Source organism: Suncus etruscus, chromosome 4, assembly GCF_024139225.1.
Source record: "Suncus etruscus isolate mSunEtr1 chromosome 4, mSunEtr1.pri.cur, whole genome shotgun sequence".
Lineage (NCBI taxonomy): Eukaryota > Metazoa > Chordata > Mammalia > Eulipotyphla > Soricidae > Suncus > Suncus etruscus.
In genome coordinates, this window is record NC_064851.1 from 21,825,989 (window position 1) to 21,853,530 (window position 27,542).

Sequence of the window (27,542 nt, forward strand, 5' to 3'; positions counted from 1 at the left end):
CTTCTAGCTGAGTCACATTCCTGTCCCCTGACTGTGCTTAAAGTTGAGGTTCCCTTATCTAGTAAGGGCAAGGGTGTCTTGCAGGTCTAAGTCAGGGTAAGGTTGCCCACCTGGACCTCGCAGAGGTCAAGAAGGGTGCGGATGCCCACCAGACACCAAATCTCGCCGAGCAGGGAGAAGAAGAGGCCCAGCAGGTCCAGCCATCGACCCACGGTCAGCAGCAGCACTGAGAGTCCTCCCATGCGCACCAGCACCGTTTGTACCTGGCCCTGCATGCCAGGGTTCCGGCGTTCCTCCTCTGTGGGTGCAGGGCATTGTCAGGGGCATGTCACCTTGGGGGGACTGGGTTTACTTACTCCCCTAGACCCCTCGTCTTCTGAATCCATACCCCATGTTGAACATCTGTAGGGCGCCAGATGCCTCCTAGCTGGATGTTCCTTTTTAGGGGTGGGAGGTCACACCCGGTGGTGCTCAGAGGTTCTCCTGGCTCTGCGCTCAGAAATCACTCCTGGCAGTCTCGGGGAACCTGGATGTTTCTTCTGAGCCTAACTCCTTAGGGTACAGGCCTCCTGCTTCCTGTCCTCCCACCTTTGAGCCGTCATTAAGGTCCCAGCTCTTACCTCTAACTAGAATCAGGGGTCTCAAACTCAAGGCCCTCTGTACAACATTTTGTGGCCCTGCCCTAGAGGAATCTTTTTTAGTTTTGTTTTGTTTTAGTTGTTTGGGTCACACCCCCCAATGTTCAAGGCTTACTACTGACTTTGCACTTGAGGATCACCCCGACTTTGCCTCCTGCGGCCCCCAGGTAAATTGAGTTTGAGACCCTAGATTACTAGATTCTAACCAGAGCACATCCATCCACTGCCATGTTCTACCCCAGTTTCAGCATTTCAGCTCTTATTTATTTCTTAATTTTGGAGATACTCAGGGGTTACTCCTGGCTCTGCACTGAGGAATCACTCCTGATGGAACTCAAGGGACCATATGGGATGTCAGGGGCTCAGACCTGGGTTGACTGTGTGTAAGGCAAACATCTTAACCCCTGTACTAACTCTTTTATTCCAACTCTTGCATTTGTTTTGGGATCACACCCAGAAGTGCTCAGTGCTTAGAGGTCATTCTGGCCTTGTTTGGGTGACCCAGCAGTAGCACTAGAGATCTAACCCAGGCCCCCTGTCTTGGGTTAAGAGCCCCTAAACTCCTTCCCTGGCTATTCAGATGCTGCTTAATGCTCCCCATGCCTTTGCCCTGTACCCCTTCCCACCTCTGACTCATTTCCCTTGCTCACTCACTCACCCACCCACCCATCACTCACCCACCCCTGCCACTCTGGTTTGTCATGGTCCAACATGCCACCCTTCTCCCTACCTCAGGGCCTTTGCTTATTCTGATTTTCTCCCCAACTGTCCATGTCCTGTCACTTTACTCTGTCCCCATCTGTAGGAGGCTCTTTAAAGACTTCCCCCACATGCATCGGCTTCTCATCAACCTGTCCACAGGTCTCCCCATGGGTGACCCCCAACACTGGACCTGGAGTGATGGGCACCCTCAACTTTTGTCACTTATTTGATATTTTGCCCACATCACCTTTCTCAGGGGCTCCAACTCATCTTTCCAGACCCAAAGCAGGTGCAGTCCCCTTAGCACCCATCACCTGCTGAGTTCTCCCTGGCCCCTCTCCCCCAGGGCCTTTGCCGGGGAAGCCACCCAAGGCCCTCCTCACCTTGCATGTAGATGACCAGCAGCGTGTAGCAGATGGTGAGTGGTGTCCAGAAGCGCACAGCCTCCGAGGTGGTTAGAAAATCCTGATTGATGAGGGTCACAGCCGCCAGGTCCCCCACTATGAAAGCCACTGTCAGGGCACGGCCCAGCAGTCTGGGAAGGTTGTGCGCGCTAGCCAGCAGGCCCAGGCAGAGCCCACAGTAGTTCTGGCTGGTGTGAAGCTCATAGAGGTGACAGACATGGAGGCGGCAGCGCCGAGCACCCATGTGCAGCAGTGCAGCCAGTCCGAGGCTCAGCAGCAGGTTCAAGGTGCGGTGCGGGGCCCCTTCCTGCAGGTAGCTCAAGCCGCAAGTCAGCCCACAGCCCAGCGAGTACTGGCTCAGGAGATACAACTGCAGCTTCTCGGAGCCCAGGGAGCCCTGTGCAAAGTGCAGAGACAGGAGGCTGCCAGGTTGTGTGGGCTCCTCCCCTCATCACATAAACCCACGATGCTCCAGAGGGGGCAGCCTGATGGACGATATGGATTGTTCCTGAAGATCCTTTGGTATTTGGAGCCAGCCCTATGAGGATCTCTTTTGGCCTCCTTTCCACCTGCTTATATTTGGGACCATTCTCCCTGGGCAGAATTCTGGACACTCCAAACCTGGGTTTCAAAGTCGGGTTTTGGGGCCAGAGAGATAGCATGGAGGTAAGGTGTTTGCCTTGCATGCAGAAGGACGGTGGTTCGAATCCCGGCATCCCATATGGTCCCCGGAGCCTGCCGGGAGTGACTTCTGAGCGTAGAGACAGGAGTAACCCCTGAGCACTGCTGGGTGTGACCCCAAAACAAAACAAAAACAAAAACAAAAACAAAAACAAAACCCCCCCAAAAACCAAAAACCAAAAAACTCAAAGTCGGGTTTTACCTAGATGCCCAACAACAGATGAGTGGCTAAAGAAACTGTGGTACATATACACAATGGAATACTATGCAGCCATCATGAAAAACAAAGTCATGAAATTTTCCTATACATGGATGGACATGGAAACTATTATGCTGGGTGAAATAAGTCAGAGGGAGAAAGATAGACAGAATAGTTTCACTCATCTGTGGGATTTAAGAAAAACAAAAGATCATATGGTAATAATACCCAGAGACAATAGAGATAAGGGCTGGAAGGAAGGACTGATCCATGATATGAAGGTTACCACTAAGAGTGATGAGTGCAGTTAGAAAAATTACATTAACAACTATCATGACAATGGTAGTGAGTGAGAGAAATCAAATGCCTGTCTCGGGGGGCCGGAGAGATAGCATGGAGGTAAGGCGAATGTTCGCCTTGCATGCAGAAGATCGATGGTTTGGATCGCAGCATCCCATATGGTCCCCTGAGCCTGCCAGAAGCGATTTTTTTTTTTTTGTTTTTGGGCCACACCCGTTTGACGCTCAGGGGTTACTCCTGGCTATGTGCTCAGAAATCGCCCCTGGCTTGGGGGGGACCATATGGGACACTGGGGGATCGAACCGCGGTCCTTCCTTGGCTAGCGCTTGCAAGGCAGACACCTTACCTCCAGCGCCACCTTCCCGGCCCCAGAAGCGATTTCTGAGTGTAGAGTCAGGAGTAACCATTTAGCACTGCCAGTTGTGACCACCCCCCCCCCCAGAGAGAGAGAGAGAGAGAGAGAGAGAGAGAGAGAGAGAGAGAGAGAGAGAGAAATGCCTGTCTCAAACACAGGCAGAAGGTGGGGGGAGGGAGATGGGGGCATTGGTGGTGGGAAGGTTGCATTGGTGAAGAGGGTGTTCTTTTCTATAACTGAAATCCAACTAAAAACATGTTTGTATTCATGGTGCTTAAATAAAGACATTAAGTTAAAAAAAAGTCAGGTTTTAGGGGCCAGAGTGATAGCTTGGTGGTAGGGCATTTGCCTTGCACACTGCTGACCCAACACGAACCCAGGTTTGATCCTTGGAATCCCATATGGTCCCTCAAGCCTGCAAGAAGCGATTTCTGAGTACAGAGCCAGGAGTAACCCCCGAGTGCTGCTAGTTGTGGCCCAAAAACAAAAATAAAAGCAAAACAGGGCCCGGAGAGATAGCACAGCAGCGTTTGCCTTGCAAGCAGCCGATCCAGGACCAAAGGTGGTTGGTTCGAATCCCGGTATCCCATATGGTCCCCCGTGCCTGCCAGGAGCTATTTCTGAGCAGACAGCCAGGAGTAACCGCTGAGCACCGCCGGGTGTGACCCAAAAACAAAAACAAAAAAAACAAAACAAAAAAAAATCGGATTCTATACCTTACTGCTGATTGATCCACTACAAACCACTAAATCTCTTCCCCAGACTCCATGAACCCCTCCATGGTTGTGAGGGTAAAAGACTATGATGTGCAGCCCTGCCTGGACCAGGGAGGTATCCACACTGGGGAGTCATATCTGTGTCCCTGGAGTGGATACTTGACTTTGGGTTGCACATTTGCCATCTCTGGGAGACGCTGGTGCTGAGGAGACTTCAGCTGGGGTCCTGTTCTTGTGGCTGCTAGATGTGGGGACCATGCCACCCCTCTTCACCACCCCACTCACCTTGTCCAGGGACAGCACCATGGAGATGGCCCGAAGAGAGAACTCCAGCACCACCAGGGAGGCCACCCGCGTGCCCACGAGGGTGAGGATGAGGGCCAGGCCTGCCAGGTGCACCATCTCCAGGGAGGCCCATTGGGCTCGCAGTCGCTCCTTTTCCAGCCGTCTTTTCGGGGTGCTGTGGGGGGCATGGGATGTGGGCAGCAGGGGGGAGGATCCCTTCTCCCTTCCCTCTCTGCTGAACCCAGCAAGCTGGCTGACAGGGGGCTGGAGAGGAAGGCACTCACTTGACGCAGACCAGGAAGAAGTAGATCTTCAGGAGGTTGTTGAGAACAGAGATGCCACAGGCCCCGATAAAGCCTGAGCGGGAAGGAGGGATTCAGGCTCAGTGAAAGGAGGTATGAAGAAACCCTAATGAGGGGACTTGCACTGCTGGGCCACCCCAGAAAGCCACAGGGAGTGGGATGGCTCACCTTGTAGAAGGGAGTCCAGGAGGTCAGAGCCCCACTCCAGGGCGGGGAAGCTGGGCAGCCAGGAAGAGAGGGAGGGCAGGGAGAACATGGCTGCTGCCGGCTCTGTCCCAGCCTCCTGCAGCCCGTCCAGTCCACCTGAGAAACCCGAGGCACGTCATGGGGCAAAGGTGTCTGTGCAGGGAGGGAGGGGAGTGGCTGGGAGAGGTCAAAAGACCAGCAGAGGGGAGGGGAGCTGAGGCGGGCTTTCACCCTTTCTCCTGCTGGGTGAAGGGGCATCAGAGGCAATCACAAGCCTGGGAGTGCCCCATGTGGGCAGTGGAGTTTACGGGGAAATCCCAAGTCTCAGCCTGAGTCTGGTTTGTGCCCAAGTGGATTCCACGCCCTCGGGCCACAATCCAGAAGGGGGCAGTTATCCCCCATCCCAGTGCTGCCACCACTGGAGGTTGGCAGTCTGGCTAGGCTATCAAAAGAGAGGTTGCTGGAACTGGAGATAGCATGGAGGTAGAGCATTTATTTGCCTTGAATGCAGAAGGACGGTGGTTCGAATCCAAGCATTCCATATGGTCCCCTGAGCCTGCCAGGAGTGATTTCTGAGCATAGAGCCAGGAGTAACCCCTGAGTGCTGCCGGGTGTGGACCCCCCCCCCCCAAAAAAAAGAGGTTGTCATCTAACATGAGCGCCACCTCCCTCACTCAGGTCTTGGACCATCTACCTGTGTCCACTAGGTGGCAGGGGTAAGGTGTATAGGGTGGGAGGGTCTGGCCAGTTTATTTTTTCCTTTCTTTTTCTTTTTTTTTGGTTTTTGGGTCACACCTGGCAGCGCTCAGGGGTTACTCCTGGCTCTATGCTCAGAAATCACCACTGGCAGGCACAGGGGACCATATGGGATGCCGGTATTCGAACCACCGATCTTCTGCATGAAAGGCAAATGCCTTCCCTCCATGCTATCTCTCTGGCCCCCAGTTTTTTCTTTCTTTATTGGAGAAGAGGAAATCACACCTGATAGTGCTCCAGGCATACTTCTGGCTCTGTGCTCTGCTCAAGGCTCACTTTTGATGGTGCTCAGGGGCCAGATGTGGTGCTGGAGATTGACCCTGGCAAGCTCCTTTAGTCCTTGTACTGTTTCTCTGGCCCTTAGTGTTTTGGTTTTTGGGCCACACCCTGTGACGCTCAGGGGTTACTCCTGATTATGCGTTCAGAAATCGCTCCTGGCTTGGGAGATCATATTGGACACCAGGGATTGAACCGTGGTCCGTCCTAGATCAGTAGCGTGCAAGGCAAACACCCTACCACTGCGCCACTGATCCGGCTTCAGTGTTTTGGTTTTTGGATCACAGCCAGCTGTGCTCAGAGTTTACTTCTGGCTCTGTGCTCAGGGATCACTCCTGGTTGTACTCAGAAGAGTGAAGATCCAAATAAAGCCAAGGATTCAATATGTGGTGTCAGGGACTCAAATTGGGTCAATGAGAAGTAAGACAAACACCTGTGCTAACTCTTTGGTGCATTTTCCTTTTGCTAATGCTCTCTCTACTCCCTATCACTGACAGTGTTTTGTGTGTGTGTGTGTGTGTGTGTGTGTGTGTGTGTGTGTGGTTGCTGCACACAGGCCTGCCTGAATTGCTCACACACTTGCTGTGAAGCTCCCACTTGCTCACAAGTATCCACAAGCACGCACTTGCTGTGGCACCCACACACGTGATTGCTAGCACTTGCCCCCCCACTTTTGTTTTTGATCAACACAAGGTGGCGCTCAGGGTACCTGAGCTGTTTACCTGGCTCTGCACTCAGAAATCACTCCTGGCAGGCCATATGAGGTGCTGGGGATTGAACCGAGGTCCATCCTGGGCCAGCTGTGTCGTGTGCAAAGCAAATGCCCTACCACTGTGCTATCACTTTGGCCTCCTTTTCTGCTATTTAGGCCATACCCGGCGATGCTCAAGGCTTACTCCTGGCTCTGCACTCAGGAAGTCCTGATTGGTGCCCAGGGGACCATATAAGATGCCGAACCTCAAATAAAGCTAGAGTTCTAACCACGGTGTTATCTTTCTTACCCCTCCAAAAGATATTTTATCTTTATTATTATTATTATTATTATTATTATCATTATTATTTTGTTTTTTGGGCCACACTCAGCGGTGCTCAGGGGTTACTCCTGGTTCTGCACTTAGAAATTGCTCCTGGCAGGCTCAGGGGACCACATGGGATGCCAGGGATCGAACCGAGATCCATCCTGGGTCAACCACATACATGGCAAACGCCCTACTGCTGTGTTATCACTCCAGACCCCACTATATATATTTTGTTTTTGTTTTTTTGGGTCACACCCGGCAGCACTCAGGGGTTACTCCTGGCTCTATGCTCAGAAATCGCTCCTGGCAGGCTCAGGGGACCATATGGGATGCCAGGATTTGAACCACTGACCTTCTGCATGCAAGGCAAACGCCTTACCTCCATGCTATCTCTCTGGCCCCCACAAAATGTATTTTTTAATTTTAATTTTTTTATTTTAATTTAATTTAATTAAAAATTTTAATTTTTATTTATTTTTCAACCAATTCAGCAATGTTTAGGGGTTATTCCTGGCTCTGGGATTAGAAATCACTCCTGGTGGGCTTGGGGACTAAGGATGCTGGGAATCAAAACTAGGTTGTTTGGCATGATATGCCAGGCTGTCGCAGCAGCAGATGATGTTCATGCGGCTGTGGTCAAGGAGGCCAGCACTTCTGGGCTGCTGTGGCAAACATCACAGCACAGTGCTAAAGGCCGAAGGAAGGTGTCAAGGTCTGCAGCTCCCCCTGCAGCTGAAGTCGAATCTTCACCACCTGGGCTAAAGTGGGAAAGGGGTTCAGTGAGGACACAAACCGGGCAGCACGCGGGGGCACCCAGTACCAGATCCACAACTGGGAGCTCTATATCCATGGGCTCCGAGCACAGTCTCTGGGGTGGTATTAAGGCTGCCTGAAGCCCCTTAGGGCTGAGACCCGCTCAACTGGGAAATAAACACACGCCCCTCTGGGCTCTAACCAATCCCAGATGCCTCCATCTCCAGAGGCTGGCCCTGGACCCTGAGATCTAGGGGAAAGGTCATGGGGCCACCTAAGGGTGGGGAGCGGGAGTGCATCAGTCCAGGCTCCTCTGGCCACTCTGGTTCTCCAACACCGTAGATTCAGCTCCCTGCTCCTCTGCTGGCTAATCCTGCTGCAGCCCATGCCTTGGGCAAGGCCAGGCACTCCAGGGCCTCTTCCTGCATGACAACCCTCTCCTGGTTCTCTTTCAATCCATGGTGTGACTGCAGGCAGGAGCAAAGTAGGGAAGGCTCTGGCCCTGGAGTGACCCAGGTGTGTGACCTGAACAAGTCACTACCTCTCTGAGCAGGCCAAGCTGGCAGCCCCAACTCTGAGGCTTTCCTGGAAGACAGGAAATTGAGGGGCAGGCCCAGCATGGTGCTTTACTTAACTAATGGGAGCCCCCCCCCCCAGTCCCTGCTCCTGCTTGGGCTAGGAAGAAGAGGGTCCTGGCAAATAGCCTTGGGTGCCTAGTGCTGAAACCTCTTAGGGGTGTTTGTCCCCAGGGCAGCTGTCTCAGTCCCACATCACCAAGTGGCATTCAAGAGCCCTGGACACTGCAGCCTCTGCTTCCTCAGTCCTTCTTAGGCTTGGAGCTGAGCTTGATGCTGAAGGTGGCAGAGGTCCCCTGAGGTCATGCTCTGGGGCAGGGCTGTCTTGGTCTGGCCTGGATTTGTTTGGCGTGGACAGTGACGAATCTGGGCAATATAACATGTTTTTTATTAAAAAAAAAAAACAACAAAAAACTAACAGGGGCTGGAAAGATAGCATGGAGGTAATGTGTTTGCCTTGCATGCAGAAGGTCATTGGTTCGAATCTGGCATCCATATGGTCCCCTGTGCCTGCCAGGAGCGATTTCTGAGCGTGGAGCCAGGAGTAACCCCTGAGCACTAGCGGGTGTGACCGAAAAACCAAAACCAAACCAAACCAAAACAAAACAAAACAAAAAAAAACAACAAATAAACTTGGACCACCTGGTCCCTCTATAGGGCTTTTGACAAAAATCCTACAGGGTCTACTCCCTACCAGGCAGGGAACAGGTGCCCTCTGAGCCTCTAGGTCGGGGGGGGGGGGGGAGGGTCCTTAAACTACAGCCCACAGACTACATGTGTCCTTTGGAGGATATTTATCCAGCCACTGGGTGTTTTTGCCGATGCTGCCTGTCCTGCTTAGCAGCTGAATGTTCCAGGTTCACAGTGCATGTGTGGGATATGCGCTATACTCTCCGACTCCCGTCCTTCTCTGTCTCTCGATTCCTCCTCCTCTGTCTCTCGATTCCTCCTCCTCTTAGGCAAAGGTCTTCAAACTACAGTCCATGGGCCACTATTGTTCAGGTTTTTATTTATTTATTTATTTATTTATTTATTTATTTATTTATTTATTTATTTATTTATTGTTGGTTTTTGGGTCACACCCGGCAGTGCTCAGGGGTTACTCTAGGCTCTACGCTCAGAAATCACCCCTGGCAGGCACAGGGGACCATATGGGATGCCGAGATTCGAACCACCGGCCTTCTGCATGAAAGGCAATGCCTCCATGCTATCTCTCCAGCCCCTTTAAAAAAATTTTTATTAACTATAGTCCAGTCCTCCAATGGTCTGAACAGTGAACTGGCTCTGTTTAAGAATTCTGAAGACCTCTAAAGATTCTAGGACCTTGTTGCCCCCCCCCTTTTTTTTGAGCCACACCTGGTGATGCTTAGGGATTACTCCTGGCTATGCACTCAGAAATTGCTCCTGGTTTGGGGGACCATGAGATGCTGGGGGATCGAACTGCGGTTCATCCTAGGTCAGCCATGTGCAAGGCAAATGCCCTACCACTGTACCACCACTCCGGCCCCGTGTTGCCCTTCTATCTGCTGCAGGTACAGCAGGGAAGGTGAAGGCCAGGCCAAGAAACTCCAAAGACTTGTGCTAGATGCAGAGAAAATGCTGAGGGGCAGCCAGGGAGCTAGTGCTGGCTAGCAGTACAGCTAGGGTGGACAGAAAGCATGGAGGGCCCAGAGTTCTGCCTAATCAGAAAGGACAGTGACGAGTCTGGGCAATATAACATGTCTTTTATTTAAAAAAAAAAACAACTTGGACCACCTGGCCCCTCCATAGGGCTTTTTGACAAAAATCCTCCTGGGTCCACCCCCTGCCAGGCAGGGGACAGTGAGGGGCTACCAGGTGTTCCCCCCACCCCCGGCTTCTGGTCTCTGCTCCTCTCCAAGCCCTTTCCCTCTCTTTTGCTCCCTGATTCCTGGGTCAGATAGGCACAGCCGGGTATCAGATAGGGAGAGGCAGAGACAGGGGGCAGTGACATGCAGGCCTCCCTAGCCCTGGCCAGGTGGGCAGCAGCATGCACGGGGAGTCAGTGAGAATCATGCACGAGACTGCAGGTGTCCCGGCTCCCTGCATGGCTGGTCATATCCTATGCGGAAGAATGACCCAGGCCCAGGCGACCTCTACTGGAGCGCTCCCTCTGTGGGTCACTGACCCAGGAGTGGAGGAGGGAGATCATGCCCTGCCAACCCATGCCTCCACGATGTTGGCATCACTCTTCTTGCCTCCTGCAGTCGCTGATGCCCCCAGACAAAGCTGGACACCAGCAGAACCCATAGGGTTCAGACCATCTTTTCCCTGCACACCTGTGGCTGCTGAGCTCCCCCATCGGATCCCTAGACTCTGGCTCGAGCCCCCTTGATGAGACAGGAGTGTGGGGCGTCCAGTGGGATGGTGGCCTGTCCCCGAGCAGCACAGTGACACCGTGATGACGGGTCTGGATGCTCCAAGGATCTTTCCTGCCACACTTGGATGCCACAGAGGCGTCTGCGTGGGTGGCTCGGCCTCAGCACCAGGGATCTCGGGAGGCTCTGCCCCGGCACAGGCTGTCACTCCGCTGCCAGGTGCTGTGGATGAGGCTCAGGGCGTCCTCGAACTTCTTGTGGGAGGCCTCCTGCAGAGCCTTGTGGGGCAGGTCCACCTGGCGGGTGTGAAGATACTTAGTGAGGGGTGGCAGCAAGGGCTGGCCAGTCCTGAGCTCCCAGTGGGGCCCAGGGCTGTGACCTTGCACTCTGGTCTCAGATCTTATTGCTCTTTTAAGTGGAGGGGCCGCCCTCTCCAGGGAGAGCCTCTGCTCTCAGCTTGTCCCAGGAACTTGTGCCCGCTGTAGGCTCTGATCTTATTTGTCTGAGTATTTGATGTTCATGTTATAAATCCCGTGTCCCCAGAGCTAGTACAACTCAAGCTTTACTGTATGTGTTTAATAATTTTTTTAATTTTTTTTGAGGGGGTCACACCTGGCGATGATCAGGGGTTACTTCTGGCTCTGCACTCAGAAATCACTCCTGGCAGGCACGAGGGACCATATGGGATGCCTGGATTCGAACCACCTGAATCGTCTGCTTGCGAGGCAAATGCCCTACCGCTGTGTTATCTCTCTGGCCCCAGGTTTAATAATTTTTTAATTAAAAAAAGTATTTTTTCAGGGCTGGAGAGATAGCACAGTGAGTAGACATTTGCCTTGCACACAGCTAACCTGGGTTTGATCCCCACCATCACATATAGTCCTCGAGCCTGCACGAGTGATTTCTGAGAGGAGAGCCAAGAGTAATCCCTGAGCAGCACTAGGAGTGGCCCAAAAACCAAACAAACAAAAAATTTTTTAAAAAATTTTGGGGCTGTGCAGTGTTCAGGTTTTACTCCTGGCTTTGTGCTTAGGGATCATTCATGGAGGAGTTTGGGAGAGCATATGTGGTGCCAGAGATTGAACCTGGGTCAGTTGCATGGAACGCAAGTGCCTGCCCTGCTGTCCTTTCTGTTTCACTTGTTTTCTTTTCCTTTCTTCTTTTATTTCTTTTTTCTATTTTGTTTGTTTGTTTGTTATTTTGGCCATACCCGGTGATGCTCAGGGGTTACTCCTGGCTATGCACTCAGAAATTGCTCCTGGCTTGGGAGACCATATGGGATGCTGGGAGATTGAACCAAGGTCCGGCCTAGATTAGCGTATGCAAGGCAGATGCCCAACAATTTTGCCACCCTCTCCGGCCCATTTTGTTTGGCTTCTTTTGGCCATACCCAACTGCGCTCAGGAGTTACTCTTGGCTCTGTGCTCAGAAATTGTTCCAGACAGGTTCGGGACACGATATGGGATGCTGTGGATCAAACCCAGGTCGGCTGCATGCAAGCCATACCTGCTATGCTATAGCTCTGGCCCCATCCTTTCTCCTTTGACACGGAAGAGGTCAGGGTTGGTGGGTATACTAGATATCACTGTCAGCTTTAGTCCCACATTCATTAGGAGCCAATCTTCATTTGGTTTTGAAGCCACACAGGGCAGAATTTAGAGGTTCCTTGGAGCCTACTGCAATGGGGGTGCTTCCTAATGTTTAAAGACTACGCAGGGTGTGCGAGCCCGGCCTCCAGCTTGCAGAGTATGAGCTGTAGCCCCTTGAGCTATGCGGTGTCAAGTCTAGTTCCTTTGGTCTTATTTTTGTTTTTTGTTTTTTTTCTGGGGGGGGGGGCACACCTGGTGGTGCTCAGGGTCACTCCTGACTCAGGAATCATTCCTGGAGGTGTTCAGGGGATCACATAGGATGCCAGAGATTGAACCAGGGTCAGCCATGTCTAAGGCAAGCTCCTTACTCATTGTAGTATTGTTCCTGCCCCCATTGTCTCTTTGGAGCTAAACAGTCCTGTCTGTCCCAGAGCTCCAGGCACAGTGTCATGCCTGAGCCTGCCTCCTGCCTTTATCTGTGCCTTGAGGATCAAGTCCTAAGAATGACGAGGGACTCAGTTTTTATGGCCCCAAACAGCGAGATACCTGATAGATGGTTTTCCAGCCTGCATTCAATGTGGACAGGAATCTGTCCAGCTCGGCTGTGCAGCTCAGGTAGAGGACCCAGGAAGGCGGGGGCTGCTGGCTGTCCTGGGAGAAGTCCTGAGGAGAGGGGGCCCGGGTGAGCAGACCCAGCACTCTTGGGACAGGCCTGCTGCCCCTGTCACCACCCCTCCACAGTTGGCTCACCAAAACGCAGTACTCCCTGCCCGGATCAGCAGAGACAGCGCTGATGTCCGCAAGCTTGGCTGTGCCCAGTGAGCGGAAGAAGCTGGTCTGGCAGTCCTCATGGCACGTGAAGAGGCGGTCAGCGGTGACCACCAGGCAGCAGGGGATGCAGGGGCTGGGGGCCACGCCCTGGGGAATGACCTGGGGGTAGGAGGGATATGTGGGCTCTGGGGTCTGCTGAGACTGCAATGGCTGAAGAGGGAGCTGGGGGATCATGGAGAGCAGAGGAGCTCACCCCTTTAGACACGGCCTGGCACAGGTGCTGCATCCAGTCGGCCATCTCGGCCTCGCTGCCGGCGCTCAGCTCCAGGCACGGCCGGTCAGCAAGGATGACCTGGAAGGCGTGGGGCCGGTCCGTGGTGTTGGATCTCCGACAGCCACCGCACTGCTCCCCCCTGGGCCAGAGGAGGAGGGTGAAACAGAGCGTGGAGGTGGCAAGGGACGGGGCCCTGAGGTCGGCACCAGTTGCAGATGCAGGGCTGGCTTGTCCACCTACAACCTGGGATACCCATGGGATATCCTTGTGAAAGACTAAAAGCCACTGAATAGCCCTGAACCTTCCCCATGTGATACTTCTGCTCTCCAGACTCATCAAGATCCTTCTAGAGAACCAGGTGACATTTCCCTCTCAGTTCCTTTTTTTTTTTGCTTTTTGGGGCATACCCTGTGACACTCAGGGGTTACTCCTGGCTATGAGCTCAGAAATTGGTCCTGGGTCAGGGGACCATATGGGATGCCGGGATTGAACCATGGTCCTGAATCGACCGTGTGCAAGGCAAACGCCCACCACTGTGCCATCACTCTGGTCCCTTCCCTCTTAGTTTAGTTATGACCTGTTCAGAATCAGGGCAGTTTCACTCATGTGCCCCAGAGGTGCTGGATGGTTTTCTCAGCATGCAGGAGCCTTCCAGGGAAGGGGCAAGGACACTAACCCCTATCAGTGTGCAGGGCTGCCCTCTCTATTGGTCTGGGAAACTGCTTTCCCTATCAGCTTGGAGTATGCCTTCCTTGTTAATCTGAGGGGCTGCCTCCCCTATGAGTGTGGGGGACTTCTTCCCCTGGTAGCCCACGGATATGCCTCCCTTATCAGTCTCAGTCTAGGGGATTGCTCCCTCTAGCAATCTAGTGTGCTGTCTCTATCAGTCTAGGGGGCTGTCTCCCCTATGAGACTTGACCTTCCCTAGGAAGTTTCCCTGGACGGAAGTGCCCTTGTTCTCGCCTTTTGAGGTCAGCAGCCCACAGGGCAGTTGGGGCCACAGCTGAGGCAGTGTTGGGGAGCAGGAAGCCTTCAGGCAGGAACACCTTCCCGGTTCCCACAGCTGTAGCACTCACCCCATGTTCACTGAGAGCAGCGGGGTCACATCGGTGCGGTCGGGGTACTGGTAGAGGATCCCATTGCTGTAGGTCACAACATGGCAGGGGTGAGGCCTGTCCCAGAAACCCAGCTCCCAGGGCAATCCCACCAAGATGCAGAAGGGTTAGGGTCAGGGATGGGGGTTGGGGGGCAGCAGGGAATGCTGTCTCCTCTGTGGGCCTGGGACAGACCCAGGTCCTCCCTTAAGTTCTTTGAGGACCCCTAGGGTCCTGGAGCAGGGTGGCCTCAACACCAGCCCCACTGGGGGACCCACCTGAGTACCACGAAGCAGGGTTTCCAGTGCTCCTTGCCCAGGTAGGAGGTGCCTGCCTTGTAGTGCAGCATACCTTCCTTGGTAATACCACCTTCGGGGGCCATACACTGGCAGGGGGCTGGGCCCACAGTCTCATCCGTGGGGTCTTCCCAGTGCACCAGCCCGTAGAAGCATACGGTGACGGCAGTCGCCTGGCAGAGTGGAGCCACCAATAGAACATCAGACACCTATTTGTACACCCCTGACCATAATCCGGGGCTGATGTCTCAAGATACCCTCCTGGCCCTCAGTTCCTTACCTCACACTTAGATTCCTGGGCTACAAACTTGGCCAGTGCCAGCTTCTCCATGGTGGCATCTGTCAGGATGCTGGGGTAGGGCGGTTCCCGGCAGCCTTTGATCATGGCTGACTTAAGAGATGCCAAGAAGAACCTGTGTAGGGAGTGGGGATTGATACTGGGGGGCCCGTCTCAAGAGTTTCCAGAAATTTGGGGCTGGGTCCATTTGGAAGCAGAGACCAGGCGTGGGCAATGATGCATCTGTGGCATGCCTAGTTCCTGATTCTTGAACTAGGAGTTGTTGGTGGGGGAAGAACAGGAGGCTTGAGGGACCTAAAGTGCTCTAGTTCTGTGTCATCCTCCAACAGAAGAAAACCCAGGGATGAAGGGCTTTTTTTGTTCGTTTTCTTTGGGGGGGGGGGCACACCCATCAGTACTTAGGGGTTACTGCTGGTTCTGTGCTCAGAAATTACTCCTGGCAGGCTCAGTGGACCATATAGGATGCTGGGGATCAAACCCAGGCCAGCCATGTACAAGGCAAACACCCTACCCACTGTACTATACTCCAATCCCATGGGCTTATATGAGTTTTTTTGTTTTGTTTTGGGGCCACACCCATCAGCACTTAGGGGTTATTCCTGGCTCTGTTCAGAAATTACTCCTGGCAGGCTCAGAGGACCATGGGAAGTCAGGGATAGAATTCAGGTCAGCTGTGTGCAAGGCAAGGCAAAGCCCTACCTTCCGTACTATTGCTCTGGCCCCAAGGGCTTTTATTTTTTATTTGTTTGCTTTTGGGCCACATCTCATGGTACTCAGGGGTTACTTCTGACTGTGCACTCAGGAATTATACCTGATGGTACTTGGAGGATCATTTCGGATGATGGGGATTGAACCCAGCTGGTTGTATGCAAGGCAAATGCCTCACACACTATCACTCCAGTCCCAGAGTTTATGCTTTCTTTCCTGTGTGGAATGTCCTGCCAATACCCCTTCCTCTGTGTAGGTCATAGGTCACACAGGGTCTGAGGCCATGAGGATGGGCCATGGGAGTCAGAGTTCTTGTTTAGAGTGCTTGTCTGGTCAGCCTCTCTGACCAGAATCCAGACTCCAGAGAGAACTTACGACTTCTCTTCTCTGTGTCCCACTTTCTATTCACCCTGAGAGGGAACCTAGGCAGGGAGATGCTGAATCTCCAGTCCTGCTTGAGGGCTGTGTGTGTTGTTGTGTCTGTGTGTGTCACTCACTCAGCCAGGCTCACATCAGCCGTGTCCAGCAGAAACTGCTTCCTGCGGTTAGTGCACACCAGTCTCACTGTCTGCTGGTCCAGGCCCACCTGCCAGAAACCATACCAGGACATGCATATGGGCTAGGAGCTACCTGTCCAGAGGGGCTGGTTAAGGGTTGCTAGGGAGGACACACACCCTAGGATATCCATGAGGTAAAGCCTGGGAGGCCTGGGACCGTGCTATGAATTATGGACGAGTTGAAAATATAATGAAGAGATGTCCCCCCAGCATGGTTCTCTTGCAAGCATCTGGCACAGAGGTTGCTTGAAGGAGCTGGGGGAAGGATCAATGGGCCAGAGAGTGGGAGGGTCTGCATTTGATCCTTGGCATCACACAGTCTCAAGCACCACTGGAAGTGACCCTGAGTAGATCCAGGAGTAGTCCCAAACTATGTATTTTTTTTGGTTTGGTTTTGGGTTTTGGGCACTCAGGGCTGACTTTTGGCTCTACACTCAGAATCGCTCCTGGCAGGCTTGGAGGACCATATGGGATGCCGGGGACTGAACCACATCTGCCCTGGGCTGGCCACGTGCAAGGCCACTGTGCTATTGCTCCAGCCCCCCAAACTATGTTTTTCTGTTCTGATAACACCCAAACAAAAAAAAGTAGCTGCTCTGAAAAGTGAGCTGGAGCCTGACCACAGCAGCAAGGTAGGGGCCTTGCCTCACCTGGGGCCCAGAGGATAGGGAATAGGGCAGGTGAGGAGCCCTGGTTAGGGCATAGACTAGCAGTGAAGCCTGCACTCACCGACACATAATCCAGTTCATTGTAAGAGATGGCCTCTTCCACCAGATAGGGCTTCTCTGTGGCCCCTGGAAGAGGAAACCTCAATGTCCATTAACGCCCATGGCCTGGTTCCCTCTTCCACCCCCATTAGTCTCTTTTCTGGGAAGTCTGGCCCCGAGACTGCAGAAGGATGGGCATCTGCTGACAAGAGTTCTCAGGCTCCTGCCTGTCTAGGGACTGCTGAAAACACTTCCTCTGAAGTGCATTTTCACCAGCACACTAGAATGAGCAGGGCACACTTGAGCTTGATTCAGGAGGCAGAGGGCTGGGGGAAAAGTGAGGAGAAAGTCTCATCGTCTACCTGCAACTAACTGCCTTGGCTAGTCTGTGGGTGGTATCAGGGGTGGGTGGGGACAGGACCTTTCCGGAGCAAGTAGATGTAGCAGTCGGTGAGCAGCACGTACAGCAGCTGCAGGTTGCCTTCCATGTGCCCGGTACTCATTCGGATCATCTGCAGGCCCAAGCAAAGAGGTCAGGCCCTATGCTCCTTCCTGGTCTGGGACCATGCTTCCCTTCTTGTGGATTTTGGTGAGGGGAAGGTTGGGTCAAACCTGGCAGCGCTCAGGGGTTACTCCTGGCTCTACGCTCAGAAATCGCTCCTGGCAGGCTCAGGGGACCTTATGGGATGCCGGGATTCGAACCACCATCCTTCTGCAGGCAAGGCAAATGCCCTACCTCCATGATATCTCTCCAGCCCCCACGCTTCCCATCTCAATTAGCTTGTGACCTGGCCCACCCCATCCACCCCGCCTCTGCTCTGCTCTTTCACTTTCGAGTTCCCGAGACTTACTTTGAAGAGTTGTTCTTCGTTTTCCCGAAACACGTGGATCATTAGCAGGAGTAAATGATTGTTGTCTACCCTGTGGGGACAAAGATGATGGGCAGTCTGGGTGGTAGGCTAAGGTGAAGGATGGAAAGGTGATACAGGAAAACAGAGGAGATGCAGGTACAGGGAGGTGACACAGGCCCACTAAGAGGATGCAGGCACACCAAGGCAATGCAGGCATACTGAGAAGCTATGTGAGAACAGACACACAGGTAAAGATGCAGTGAGTTAGATTAGTTCATCCCCTCAATGAGGGACCAAAGTTAGAGGGAGGATCACGCCTTTCTACCCTTCAGCCCAACCTAGATTCTTTTGGGTACTGAGCTTAGTTTCCCAGAAGGACAGAAGCCCAGTGACAACCCTTCCCTCACTTCAAGGATGGCAAGAGTCTCTCACACCAGCGGCTCAGCCAGCCTCACTCACCTGAACTCTGCCGTGTGGGTGGCTTCTGAGGGGCTCCCCTGGCCCTCATCTACCCCTGAGTCCTCAGCACTACTCAGAGAGGGGCTAGGCTGCTCTCCCTTGAGCTGGCTAAGTGTTTCCTGGGAGTCAGGTTCCAAGTCCAGCACGGGCCCCTCCCTGACTAGGGCCACTGAGGTGTCCAGTTCCTGGGTCTCTGGCCCGGAGGCCTCCTCTGAGGTGCTGTCTAGGGGCGAAGGCTGCGGTTGTGCTTCTCCTCCTCCTCCCTCTTCCTCTTGGCCAGCAGTCGCAGGGCTACCAGGAACATGTGGCGGTTGGCCAGACCCTGCAGGGTCATGGTGGCCGCCACCTGATGCAACAGTGCCTGGACTCTCGACGGTAAAGCGGTAGAAGTCCATCGGGGCTGGAAGCCCCTCACTAAAGTCGCAAGATGGCGGCCTCTCCGGGGCATCCCCGGGAGAGCCGGTCCGAAAGGACTGGTCTGGAGGTTCAACTTGGGTGCTCCAGTTGCTGGGGTCCAGCTGCCCGTTGAGCTGTTCGATGACCTTACTCAGGGGCTGCCCCAAGCACTCCATGGAGGTGTCCTTCATGGCAGGGATGAGCAGGCCCATCTGGCGGGGCTCCAAGCACTCACTGCTCTCAATCCTGTGGCTGGGCCCCGGCACTTCCTCCTGGGGGGCAGCACAGGGAGGGTCTGGAGAGGCCTGCCCCGTGCCTGGGCTTCCCTGCTGCCTGGCTCCAGTGTGTTGGCTAGCAGAGGGGTGAAGTGGGTTGGTTTCCTCATCTGCTCTGGTCTTCTTCTTCTTGCCAGTCTTCTTCTTCTTGGTGACCCTGGAGGAGTGGTGGTGGGAGAGATTTCACATCATCATGGCTCTGAGGGGAATCACAAAGGTTGAGTGAAAGTGTTCCTGGAGGCACAGATAGTCTTGCCTGGGGACCTGGACAGTACCAGTGGCAGGAGCAAGGGGGGGCCTATGTCAGAGGCCACCATAGCTCAGGCCCCCTGGAGCCTAGCTGTGACCCAGGGATGGGACTAGCAGTGGCAGGGCAGGCCCATGGCCCCTCTACTCTGTTGACCTCCTGGCATGTGGGCCAACTGTCTCAAATTGGCCCCACTCCCCGTTAGGTGTCATTAAGGATGATGATGTACCACCAGCAATGTATTTAAAAGTTTTGGGGCACAAACTTTGTCCAAGTGACTGTAGTCATGGTGAAGTGAGACTGAGGGTTGAACCACTCACTCACTCATTCACTCACTGCAAAAGCTCAGGACAGCAGGCAGCCTGAGGTAGTGGGGAAGTCCTCCAGGCCAGTTCCTGGGGAGTTATTCCTGCAGGTCAGCAAGTCTCCAAGTGCATCCCAGCAGACAGTCTCAGAGCTGAAGCCAGGGACATCAAGGAGCCAAGGAGGCTCGGGGTCAAGAGTTTCCCAATTGGAATGAGAAAATTTTACAGGCACTGGCCCTGCATGCAGCGGGGATCCCTGGAACTGCACAGGATTCCTTAAGACATCCCCCACCCAAGAAGGATCCCTAAACACAGAGCTAGAAGTAAACCCTGAGCTCTGCCAGGTATGGCTCATGTACTTGGCCCCAAATATTCTCCCGACTTGTCATTCACTTCCTGCTTCCCTTCCGTGTCCCTTTCTTTATGACATACTTTTCTCTCAATGTGCCCTGCTGGCCTAGAGTCAACACAAAGCTCTGAAACTGCATTGCTCTGGGGTGGGGGTGGGTTGGCCTGGGGGAGGTGGGGTGGACAGGGAAACCATGGTAGCCAGTCACCTGGGTCATCCACTGTCTTCCAGACCAGGGCCCTATGTTGCCTTGTGCTCTGAGAACGGCCAAGCAGGAGACACTGGGGACATTAAGGGGAGACCACCCATCTACCCAAGGGAGAGGTTCCCCTCACTTCTCCCAGGGACCCCACCCCTCACTGACCTGATGACTTCAAGCTCAGCGCAGGCATCAGGCAGGTTCGAGGTGTGGGGCTCTGCCTTATCCCGAGCAGCAGTGTGCACAGGGGTGGTGTCCGAGGAGGACACCCCGTCTGCCTGGTACTCATTGAAGGGGTTGTGGCGTTGGGTGGGGCTCTTGTTGGAGGCCTTGCTGCTGGCCAGGTCCGAGGCAGTAGAGCGGGGACCGCTGACAGTGTCTGTGAGGTCTCCATCTGGGGGAGCAGGAGTCAGAAGATAGCCTGTCAGGTAGCATCTGGGATCCCCAGGCCCCTATAGCATGCCTGATCTCAGGAGAAAGGCCAGTGAGTCCCTGCCCAGAAAAGCTGCTCTAGGTGAAGTCAGGGGAGGGGGTGGCTCTATTTCTGGAGTGAAGCCCCAATCTCACAGGACATGAGAACTGTGATTTGAGAAGCCGAAGCACCCGAAGCCCCTTGCTGAGGTGCTCTGAATCCCACTTAAGACACAGACACCAAGGGACAAAAGATGAGTTGGGAAAGAGAACCACGTTCAGAGATGAGGGATATAGGATGGGGAGCAGGGTGAAAGGGTGAGAGTGAAATGTTGCTGAGGGGCCCTCATCACCCCTCAGTGAGGGGCAAGAGGCCCTTGAGAACTTCCCCATTTGATCCAAATCTCAGGGAGTCTATGGGTCTCCTTGCTATCTAGGGAAGCTGGACAAGGGTGGTCTATTCTGAGGAGAAAGCAAGGAGAGAGGGTTTGGTTGTGTGGGGGGGGAAGTGATTGATGTTGCTGCGCTTCTAGAGGGGAGATGATTTAACTGCTCCCCTCTTTACCAACCAGCAACCATCAGTCACTGGAATGGGGACTCCACTTAAAAGCACACAGGGTTCTCGTCTAGATGGGAGTCATCCATGAGAACCATGCCCAACAAGGCAGAAAAGCCTGGGCAAGTGTTGATGACAAAGGCCGCAGGTCTATGCTCTAATTGCCAGTTCCACAGAATGCGCCAGCCACTGCCTGCCCAGATGAGAGGCGGCACATGACCCTCCCACTCTCTGCTAGAAGGGCCCTGCCTGCTGCTGTTTAGTTCTTAGTGGGCCTGGAACACCCCCTCCCCACACCATGGCAGCTACCTGCTGGATACTGTCCAAATGCAAAAGGGCAGTTTTGATGTAAAGACAAAAGGAAACTCTAAAGTCATTGCTAGTTCTGTCAGAGGGAAACTAATGCTGAGTCTTTCTGCTAAGGCCCCAGAGGCCCAGAGAACTGGTTCTCAAAAAATCTTACCCTCTGCTTTCAGAGGAGGCTCCTGTAAGGAAACCCCAGGGCCTCTGTGAGTTTCAGGGTAGGGATCCCCACCAGAAGGCTACCCCAATTGTCATCCCGGGGCTGAGAATTTGGAGCTTCCCTCAATCCTCCTATCCTTCAGTCCCAGGAAGGATATATATAAAGGCCTGCTGTCAGGTCAGCTGTCACAACGAGCTCCAGAAGTTGTTCAGGACAGTGGGAGATCTTTGTCAGGGAGAATCACCATGCCCTGGAGACCAAAGCAGCCCGAACAAGCAGTGCATAAACTGGGCTACAAGTTCTCAGCCCCTAGGAGCAGGGAGGAGAGGTGACAGCAACAGGAAGCAGTAGCTGGGTTATCAGGAAGTTATTAGTTGTTAGATTGAGGGGAAGACCAATGCCCAGCAGGTGCTGTAGGAAAGAAGAGAGGCTGAGAGGACAGCTGCTTGGATGGATTCTGGACTTCGTGCTGGCCTGAACTAAAATGGGGAACTATTTTCATCAAGGCCACTGTTTGGACCAACCAGAGACCATTTCTTATCCCCAATGTTGTAACTCATTTCCCTCACCCTGGAGCTTTTTCACCGGAGTTGGGAAGGGATGGACAGACTACCATTCATGTGGCAGAGATGCTGAGGCAACTGTGAGGGGTGAGCTCTGAGGCAGGGCAAGTGATTGTACCTATTCCTGCCTGGATGAAAGGGGCCCACAGGCCAAGAAGGTCTTTAATAAGGGGGTCAGGTTTGACCTAGGATTCAAGGAGGAGCCCTTGCCTTTTAAGTGAGCCTTCCTTCTGTTGAGTGACCAAGAAAAGTGGCAGCAGTTCCAGATTTCCTGAGCTCATAATGGGATCTAAGCATTGCTACTGCCTAAGAGACAGAGCAAGATGGGTAACAGGACTATATATATATATATATATATATATATATATATATATATATATATATATATTTGGTTTTTGGGTCACACCCAGCAGCGCTCAGGGGTTACTGCTGGCTCTATGCTCAGAAATCGCCCCTTGGCAGGCTCAGGACCATATGGAATGCCAGGATTCAAACCACCGTCCTTGTGCATGCAAGGCAAACACGCTACCTCCATGCTATCTTTCTGGCCCTGACAGGGCTATATTTTAATCTGTCCTAAAACCTAAGCCCTAAGACAGGATAGGGGCTTAGCAATATAGCACTTGTCTTACATGTACAAGGCCCAAGATTTTATAATCCCTAGCACCAAAAACATTTTTTGGAAATTCTTCAAAGACAATGTCCACATGAGAAGTTTCAGCTATATGATTTCTCTCTCTCTTGGACCTTAATCTCTCAAAAATACCTGAGCAGGGTCACTGATATAACTGGGTGGTAGGATGTATGCTTTTCCTATAAGGCCCTGGTCTCCAGCCCCAGTACCAGGAAAACAAAAACCCTGAGAGAAAGTCATTAAAAACAAAGAGTCACTGGCTACTTTGGGCACATGAGGGCTCCCGACCCAATGGGACTCACAAGTACTTCCTTGCCTTTGTCATCAAAGTACTTCCTTGCTGGGGCAGGTCTCTGGCCCCACAAGCTGATTGTTTCCTGCACACATCTGGTGCCTTCACTGGCATCAGAGTGAGGAAGGGTAACAGGACTGTGTCCCTGAAAGCCAGCCCCCTTGCAAATCTACACAGGCCACTGCAACCCAGCAGGACTAAAGGTCAAGTTCCCCTCCTGCAGAATTCCATCTATTAGAACACCAAACTCAGCTTTATTAGGATTACTGACATTATTATAAATAACGAGCTGATACTGAGTCATGCAGCAAGCTTGGCATGGACACGTTGCAAAACAGGAAAAGAGGGTAACAGCAGAACTCTGTCCCACCTTCCCAGTCTGTGCTGGGTACAGACGGCACTGCTGGAAACACATCTCCAAAATCATAATCTATAAAACGAGGGACAAAACTGAAGATTAGAAACACAGACAATGGAAGGGCAAGGAGAGTACAAGACAACAGGGTGGGAAGAAAACAAGCAAAAAAATTAAACTTTCTACATTTATTTTCTCTTTCTTCCTCAGAGGAACTTAGGACTCCAGCAATTTCTCTGCTTGGACCCTTGCCAAATTGCCTGTGATGGCTGGAAAAGGGCACAGTCTTTCCCACCTCACAATTGGGCCTGGCAGAGAGGAGTGGCTACCTCAAATCCCTGGCTTTTTTTTTTTTTTTTTTTTTTTGTCCTTGCCTGCTCTTTGTTCTGGTGGTAGCTCAGCTGCTGTGATGAGCAGGTTCAAGGGAGCACCTCTGTGTCCCATTCAAGACCCAGACTCAAGAGAGACCCAAGCCAGATCCAAGGAGACCAAGCCGCCATCTTCCTTCTGCTTGTCCAATGAGGGACACCCAGTCTTGCCAGTGCAAGTCTGAAGGCAACTGCCCTCTCCCTGGGATATGAAAACCCACAGAGCAAGCAGAAGAAAAGAAGGAAGGTCAACAGAGTGAAGTTAATGAAGAGTCCTGGTTTCCCACCTGGGATAAAGTTCATTTATAAATGAACATAAAAGTTTAAGATTTGAGGGGATAGAGAGATGATAATAAGGTGGATAGGTAGTTTGCCTTGCATGTGCTGACTTGGGTTCATTCTCCAGCACTGCACCCCTGAACCCCCTAGGGGTGATCCTTGAGCACAGAGGCAGGAGTATGTCCTGAGCACCACCAGGTTGGTGCAAACAAATAAACAAACAAACAAATGAAAAGCTTAAGGTTTGAAAGAAACCAGGCTGGTCCAGAAGTGGTAGGATCCTGATGACAAAATGACCCAGATAGTTGATGGCATTCTTTCAGTCTTCGCTGGGTGCGACCATTTCTCATGCACTAGCAAATGCAGATGCAGGAGGGACTCAGAAATCAGTGGACTTGTGAGAAAGGGGGTCAGGGGTAAGCTTCCCTAACCTGAAGGGAGGACAACCACCCCGGAAGGCAGCATTTGGCCATGCAATGGCAGGAAAATTTCAGGTCACACAACTCATCCTTCCTATCTCAAAACTGTGCCCCTGGACCTGCAAGCTAGAGCCTTCTGGAAAGTGTCGCAATCATGAAATCCCAGAACCAACTTTTGGACCACCACAGCGAAGTCTGCGGAAATCTAAGTCCAGGAAGTGGTCGGCACTGTTTAACTTCAAACCTCAGTCACTGAACCCAAGAGCCAGGCTGTTCCCAAGCAGCCACAAAACAGCTTCCCAGCGGAGGCTGTGATGCTCCATTCTGGCCTGAGCCACTTACCCTCGCTAGATGGGGCAATTGCACTGTCGTCCCACTCCAGGTTGGTGGAAGTGACTGAATTGAAAGAGTTGAGAGATAAGCTGTCTGAGCCATGGACAGAGCTGGGAAGGCGATCTTCAAAGTCCAACAGGTACTGAGGTTTATAGTAGTCAGGCATGTAGGGGGCCAAGTCTAAGTAAGGGGCATCCTGAGGAGAGGGAAAGAGGCCAGTGTGGGTGGCAGGAGGCCTGGAGGGAGAGAGACCCGACACAATGTCCACAAAGTCGCTCCCTTCTTCCCAAGGGGCTCCGAAGGCTATATTCAGGAATGAACTGGCAGAGAGCAGAGGTGCAGCTCTTAAAGCCGTGGGTGTGAGCCCACAGTGAGGCCAGAGCCAGTCTGCCTTGTAAAACCCCCGACCTCTGTTGGCTACCCATTTCCTCCAACTGCTACTCCTTTTCTGTAGCCAAGTTCCTTTTTTTGGTCTGTGCTGCTGGGAGAGGGGCCAAAGCAGGCAGTTCAGTGAGGACCAGGCACTGCATGTGACCAGATGGGCCAAGACTAAACTAACCACCTTAGTTCTATCTGGGCCTGAAGCCAATTTATAATGTGCTGAAAGGGAGGGGCATGGGGAGCTGGGAACACAGAGCAGAGGGCACTTCTAGTATCCCAGAGGCACAGAGATGAGCCTGCTATGTCCTAATCATTCATGTCCTAAACCGGGGCTTGAATGTGCAGACACTGGGCAAGGTGGTGCTCCCAGAGGAGGCGAGGCAGAGAAGGGGACCCTGACCACTAGCCTGGCTTCCAGTAAGCCCCAAACCCACCACACTATGTTCAATCCCAATGCTCAGCCCCCAAATCTCTGCACCCTGAGCCAGCCAGGCCTGGCGCCAGCACAACCGATCCCACAGGCTCCCAGAGAGGGAATCTGAGGTACAGTGCTCTGTATTGTCATTCCTGCCCAAATCTCACCCACCCAACAGTCACTTAAAGCTGGCAGTCTCACCAGGTCCAGATCGAATCGAATAAACTCCAGCCCAGAGACCAAGGTCAGGAAGAGGGTCAGGTGATCGTGGCTGCAGACCAGGGCGTTCCTGGGAGACACAAGAAGGAACACACTGGGCCCGGAGAGATAGCACAGCGGTGTTTGCCTTGCAAGCAGCCAATCCAGGACCAAAGGTGGCTGGTTCGAATCCCGGTGTCCCATATGGTCCCCCGTGCCTGCCAGGAGCTATTTCTGAGCATACAGCCAGGAGTAACCCCTGAGCACCGCTGGGTGTGGGCCAAACCCCCCCCCCTCCAAGAAAAAGAAGGAACACACTGGCAGGGCAGGTCTGGGTCTGGTTATCCACTTTGCCTACATGACCAGTAAGCCAGCTGTGCTGAAAGGTGACATGCAGGAGTCCCCCATTCCCTGAAGGGTTCACAGTTTAAAGCAGCACCGCCCGCCCACCCCTTTCTGGCAGGCTCCTTCCCTGGCTTTGGGTTAAAGAGCCACATGGCACCTGATTTCAGGCACAGGGGCTGTCACATAAGGATCATCTAACACAGAGCAGTTGCTATAAATATTCTGCTTCAGGAGCAAGCCTGCAAAAGGCGAAACGTTCTAGTTAGGTCTGAGGCCTGGGCACAGGGTCAGGCGAGGTGGAGCACCAAACTGCCACACATCAGCCAGTCTGGAGCATTAGGGTCCCCCTACAAGTCTTCTCCAGGCTGAACCTGGGATATAGTTCAGTGGTAAATGACATGCCTTGCATGTGGGAGGTCCTGGGTTCGATCCCCAGCACCACAAAAAAAAATGGATTTACAAAATTTCAGGCTTACAATAGAACCAAGAGTTTGTTTTCAGGGTTTTCTCTACCATGATTTTCCCTTTCCATCCCACTCAGATATTGGACTGGAAGGACAGCACGGTGGTAGGGTGTTTGCCTTGCATGTGACCAACCCAGAACAAACCCAGGTTCGGTTCCTGGCATCCCATATGGTCCCCAGAATCTGCCAGAAGCGATTTCTGAGTACAGAGTCAGGAGTAACCCCTGAGCACCACTGGGTGTGACACCCCCCCAAAAAAAAAAAAAAAAAACACAAGTCTCCTCCAGGCTTTATGGGCTCTAGCCATCACTGATACCACCTCACAAACCAGTGCCAGGTAAAGCCTCTGATGAAGCACACCATGGGGTCTGGATGTAACATCTGTTTGGATTTGGGGGAGGGGGTTGCGGGGCACACCTGGCAGTATGTGCTTACACAGGGCTTACTCCTGGCTCTGCACTTGGGAATCATTCCTGAGGGTGCTCAGGGGACCACAGGAGACTGTCGGATAGTGAACGCAGGTCAGTCACATGCAAGGCAAAAGTCTTCCCTGCTGTCCTATCTATCACTGCCTGGATGTGACAACTCTGTGATGCAGCTTTAATGGTTCCCTGGGACACATGCCACACAGTAAGCCCCTCGGAGCACTCACTTGACATAGTACTTATGCAGCAGAGCCAGGTTCTCCTGAAACAGCCGCAGGTAGCTCTCCAGAGAGTTCTCGTTGAGGGCCAGGTAGAGCCAGGCCCGGCCTGCACAGACACACAAAGTGTAAGAGAATTGGAAGGGAGGCTTTGCAAGGCACTGACTGCTCTGGCTGAGCAAGGGCAGAAAAGAAAGAAAGAGGTACAGGGGTGATCACGTATGACAACAGCCTTCTCTCTTGTGGAAGTGCCACCCACCCAACAGGCATCTTCAGCTCCCTCGCCAGACCCTAGTCAGCAGCTGGACAGGCAGCTCTGACAGAGCAGGACACTACACTGATCTGTGAGCTAACACTGAGTCCAGCTCAGGGGAGAGAAGCCAAACTTCTCATATGTTCATTAGAAGGAGTATGGTCATTTCCAACATCAGACTCTCCTCTATTCCACTCATGATGCTCCCATACAGATTGTCATTAAACATGGAGCGATATGAAGGTTCATGGCTTCTAATGCCCCGCTGCCACTGGGTCCCTCTAAGGCTGCTCAGGGCTGACCTGGAGGCCA

At 52.9% G+C, this 27,542-nt stretch overlaps 2 protein-coding genes across 2 annotated transcripts in view; both read right to left on the reverse strand.

Moving 5' to 3' along the window:
* Nucleotides 1-83: 83 nt before the first annotated feature.
* On the reverse strand, nt 84-4,871 carry TMEM82 (transmembrane protein 82). Its single transcript, XM_049772080.1, has 5 exons — nt 4,751-4,871; nt 4,565-4,637; nt 4,281-4,455; nt 1,724-2,141; nt 84-298 (listed from the first exon to the last, which is right to left on the reverse strand). The coding sequence occupies exons 1-5, from the start codon at nt 4,836-4,838 to the stop codon at nt 87-89; spliced, it is 966 nt and encodes a 321-aa protein (XP_049628037.1). The 5' UTR covers nt 4,839-4,871; the 3' UTR covers nt 84-86.
* Nucleotides 4,872-9,878: 5,007 nt separating this feature from the next.
* Nucleotides 9,879-27,542, reverse strand: part of PLEKHM2 (pleckstrin homology and RUN domain containing M2) — a 60,498-nt gene continuing 42,834 nt past the window's right edge. Inside the window, exons 4-20 of the mRNA XM_049771963.1 lie at nt 26,987-27,086; nt 25,529-25,616; nt 24,541-24,727; nt 23,148-23,207; nt 20,024-20,252; nt 18,088-18,915; nt 17,629-17,698; nt 17,199-17,289; nt 16,800-16,864; nt 16,011-16,099; nt 14,788-14,920; nt 14,490-14,680; nt 14,194-14,259; nt 13,097-13,256; nt 12,823-13,002; nt 12,619-12,735; nt 9,879-10,779 (exon numbers count right to left, since the gene is read on the reverse strand). Coding sequence (XP_049627920.1) covers nt 10,645-10,779; nt 12,619-12,735; nt 12,823-13,002; nt 13,097-13,256; nt 14,194-14,259; nt 14,490-14,680; nt 14,788-14,920; nt 16,011-16,099; nt 16,800-16,864; nt 17,199-17,289; nt 17,629-17,698; nt 18,088-18,915; nt 20,024-20,252; nt 23,148-23,207; nt 24,541-24,727; nt 25,529-25,616; nt 26,987-27,086 — 2,789 coding nt within the window. The 3' untranslated portion in view covers nt 9,879-10,644. The remainder of the gene's footprint in view (nt 10,780-12,618; nt 12,736-12,822; nt 13,003-13,096; nt 13,257-14,193; nt 14,260-14,489; nt 14,681-14,787; nt 14,921-16,010; nt 16,100-16,799; nt 16,865-17,198; nt 17,290-17,628; nt 17,699-18,087; nt 18,916-20,023; nt 20,253-23,147; nt 23,208-24,540; nt 24,728-25,528; nt 25,617-26,986; nt 27,087-27,542) is intronic.

What these genes read in the sequence shown, in the direction of transcription:
- TMEM82 (XM_049772080.1), bottom strand. Translation starts at nt 4,838, where the DNA reads ATGTTCTCCCTGCCCTCCCTCTCTTCCTGGCTGCCCAGCTTCCCCGCC. An exon ending in CCTGGACTCCCTTCTACAAG is followed by an intron (nt 4,638 to 4,750) that starts GTGAGCCATCCC and finishes CTTCCCGCTCAG; the next exon opens with GCTTTATCGGGGCCTGTGGC. An exon ending in GCTGGTCATCTACATGCAAG is followed by an intron (nt 299 to 1,723) that starts GTGAGGAGGGCC and finishes CTGCACCCACAG; the next exon opens with AGGAGGAACGCCGGAACCCT.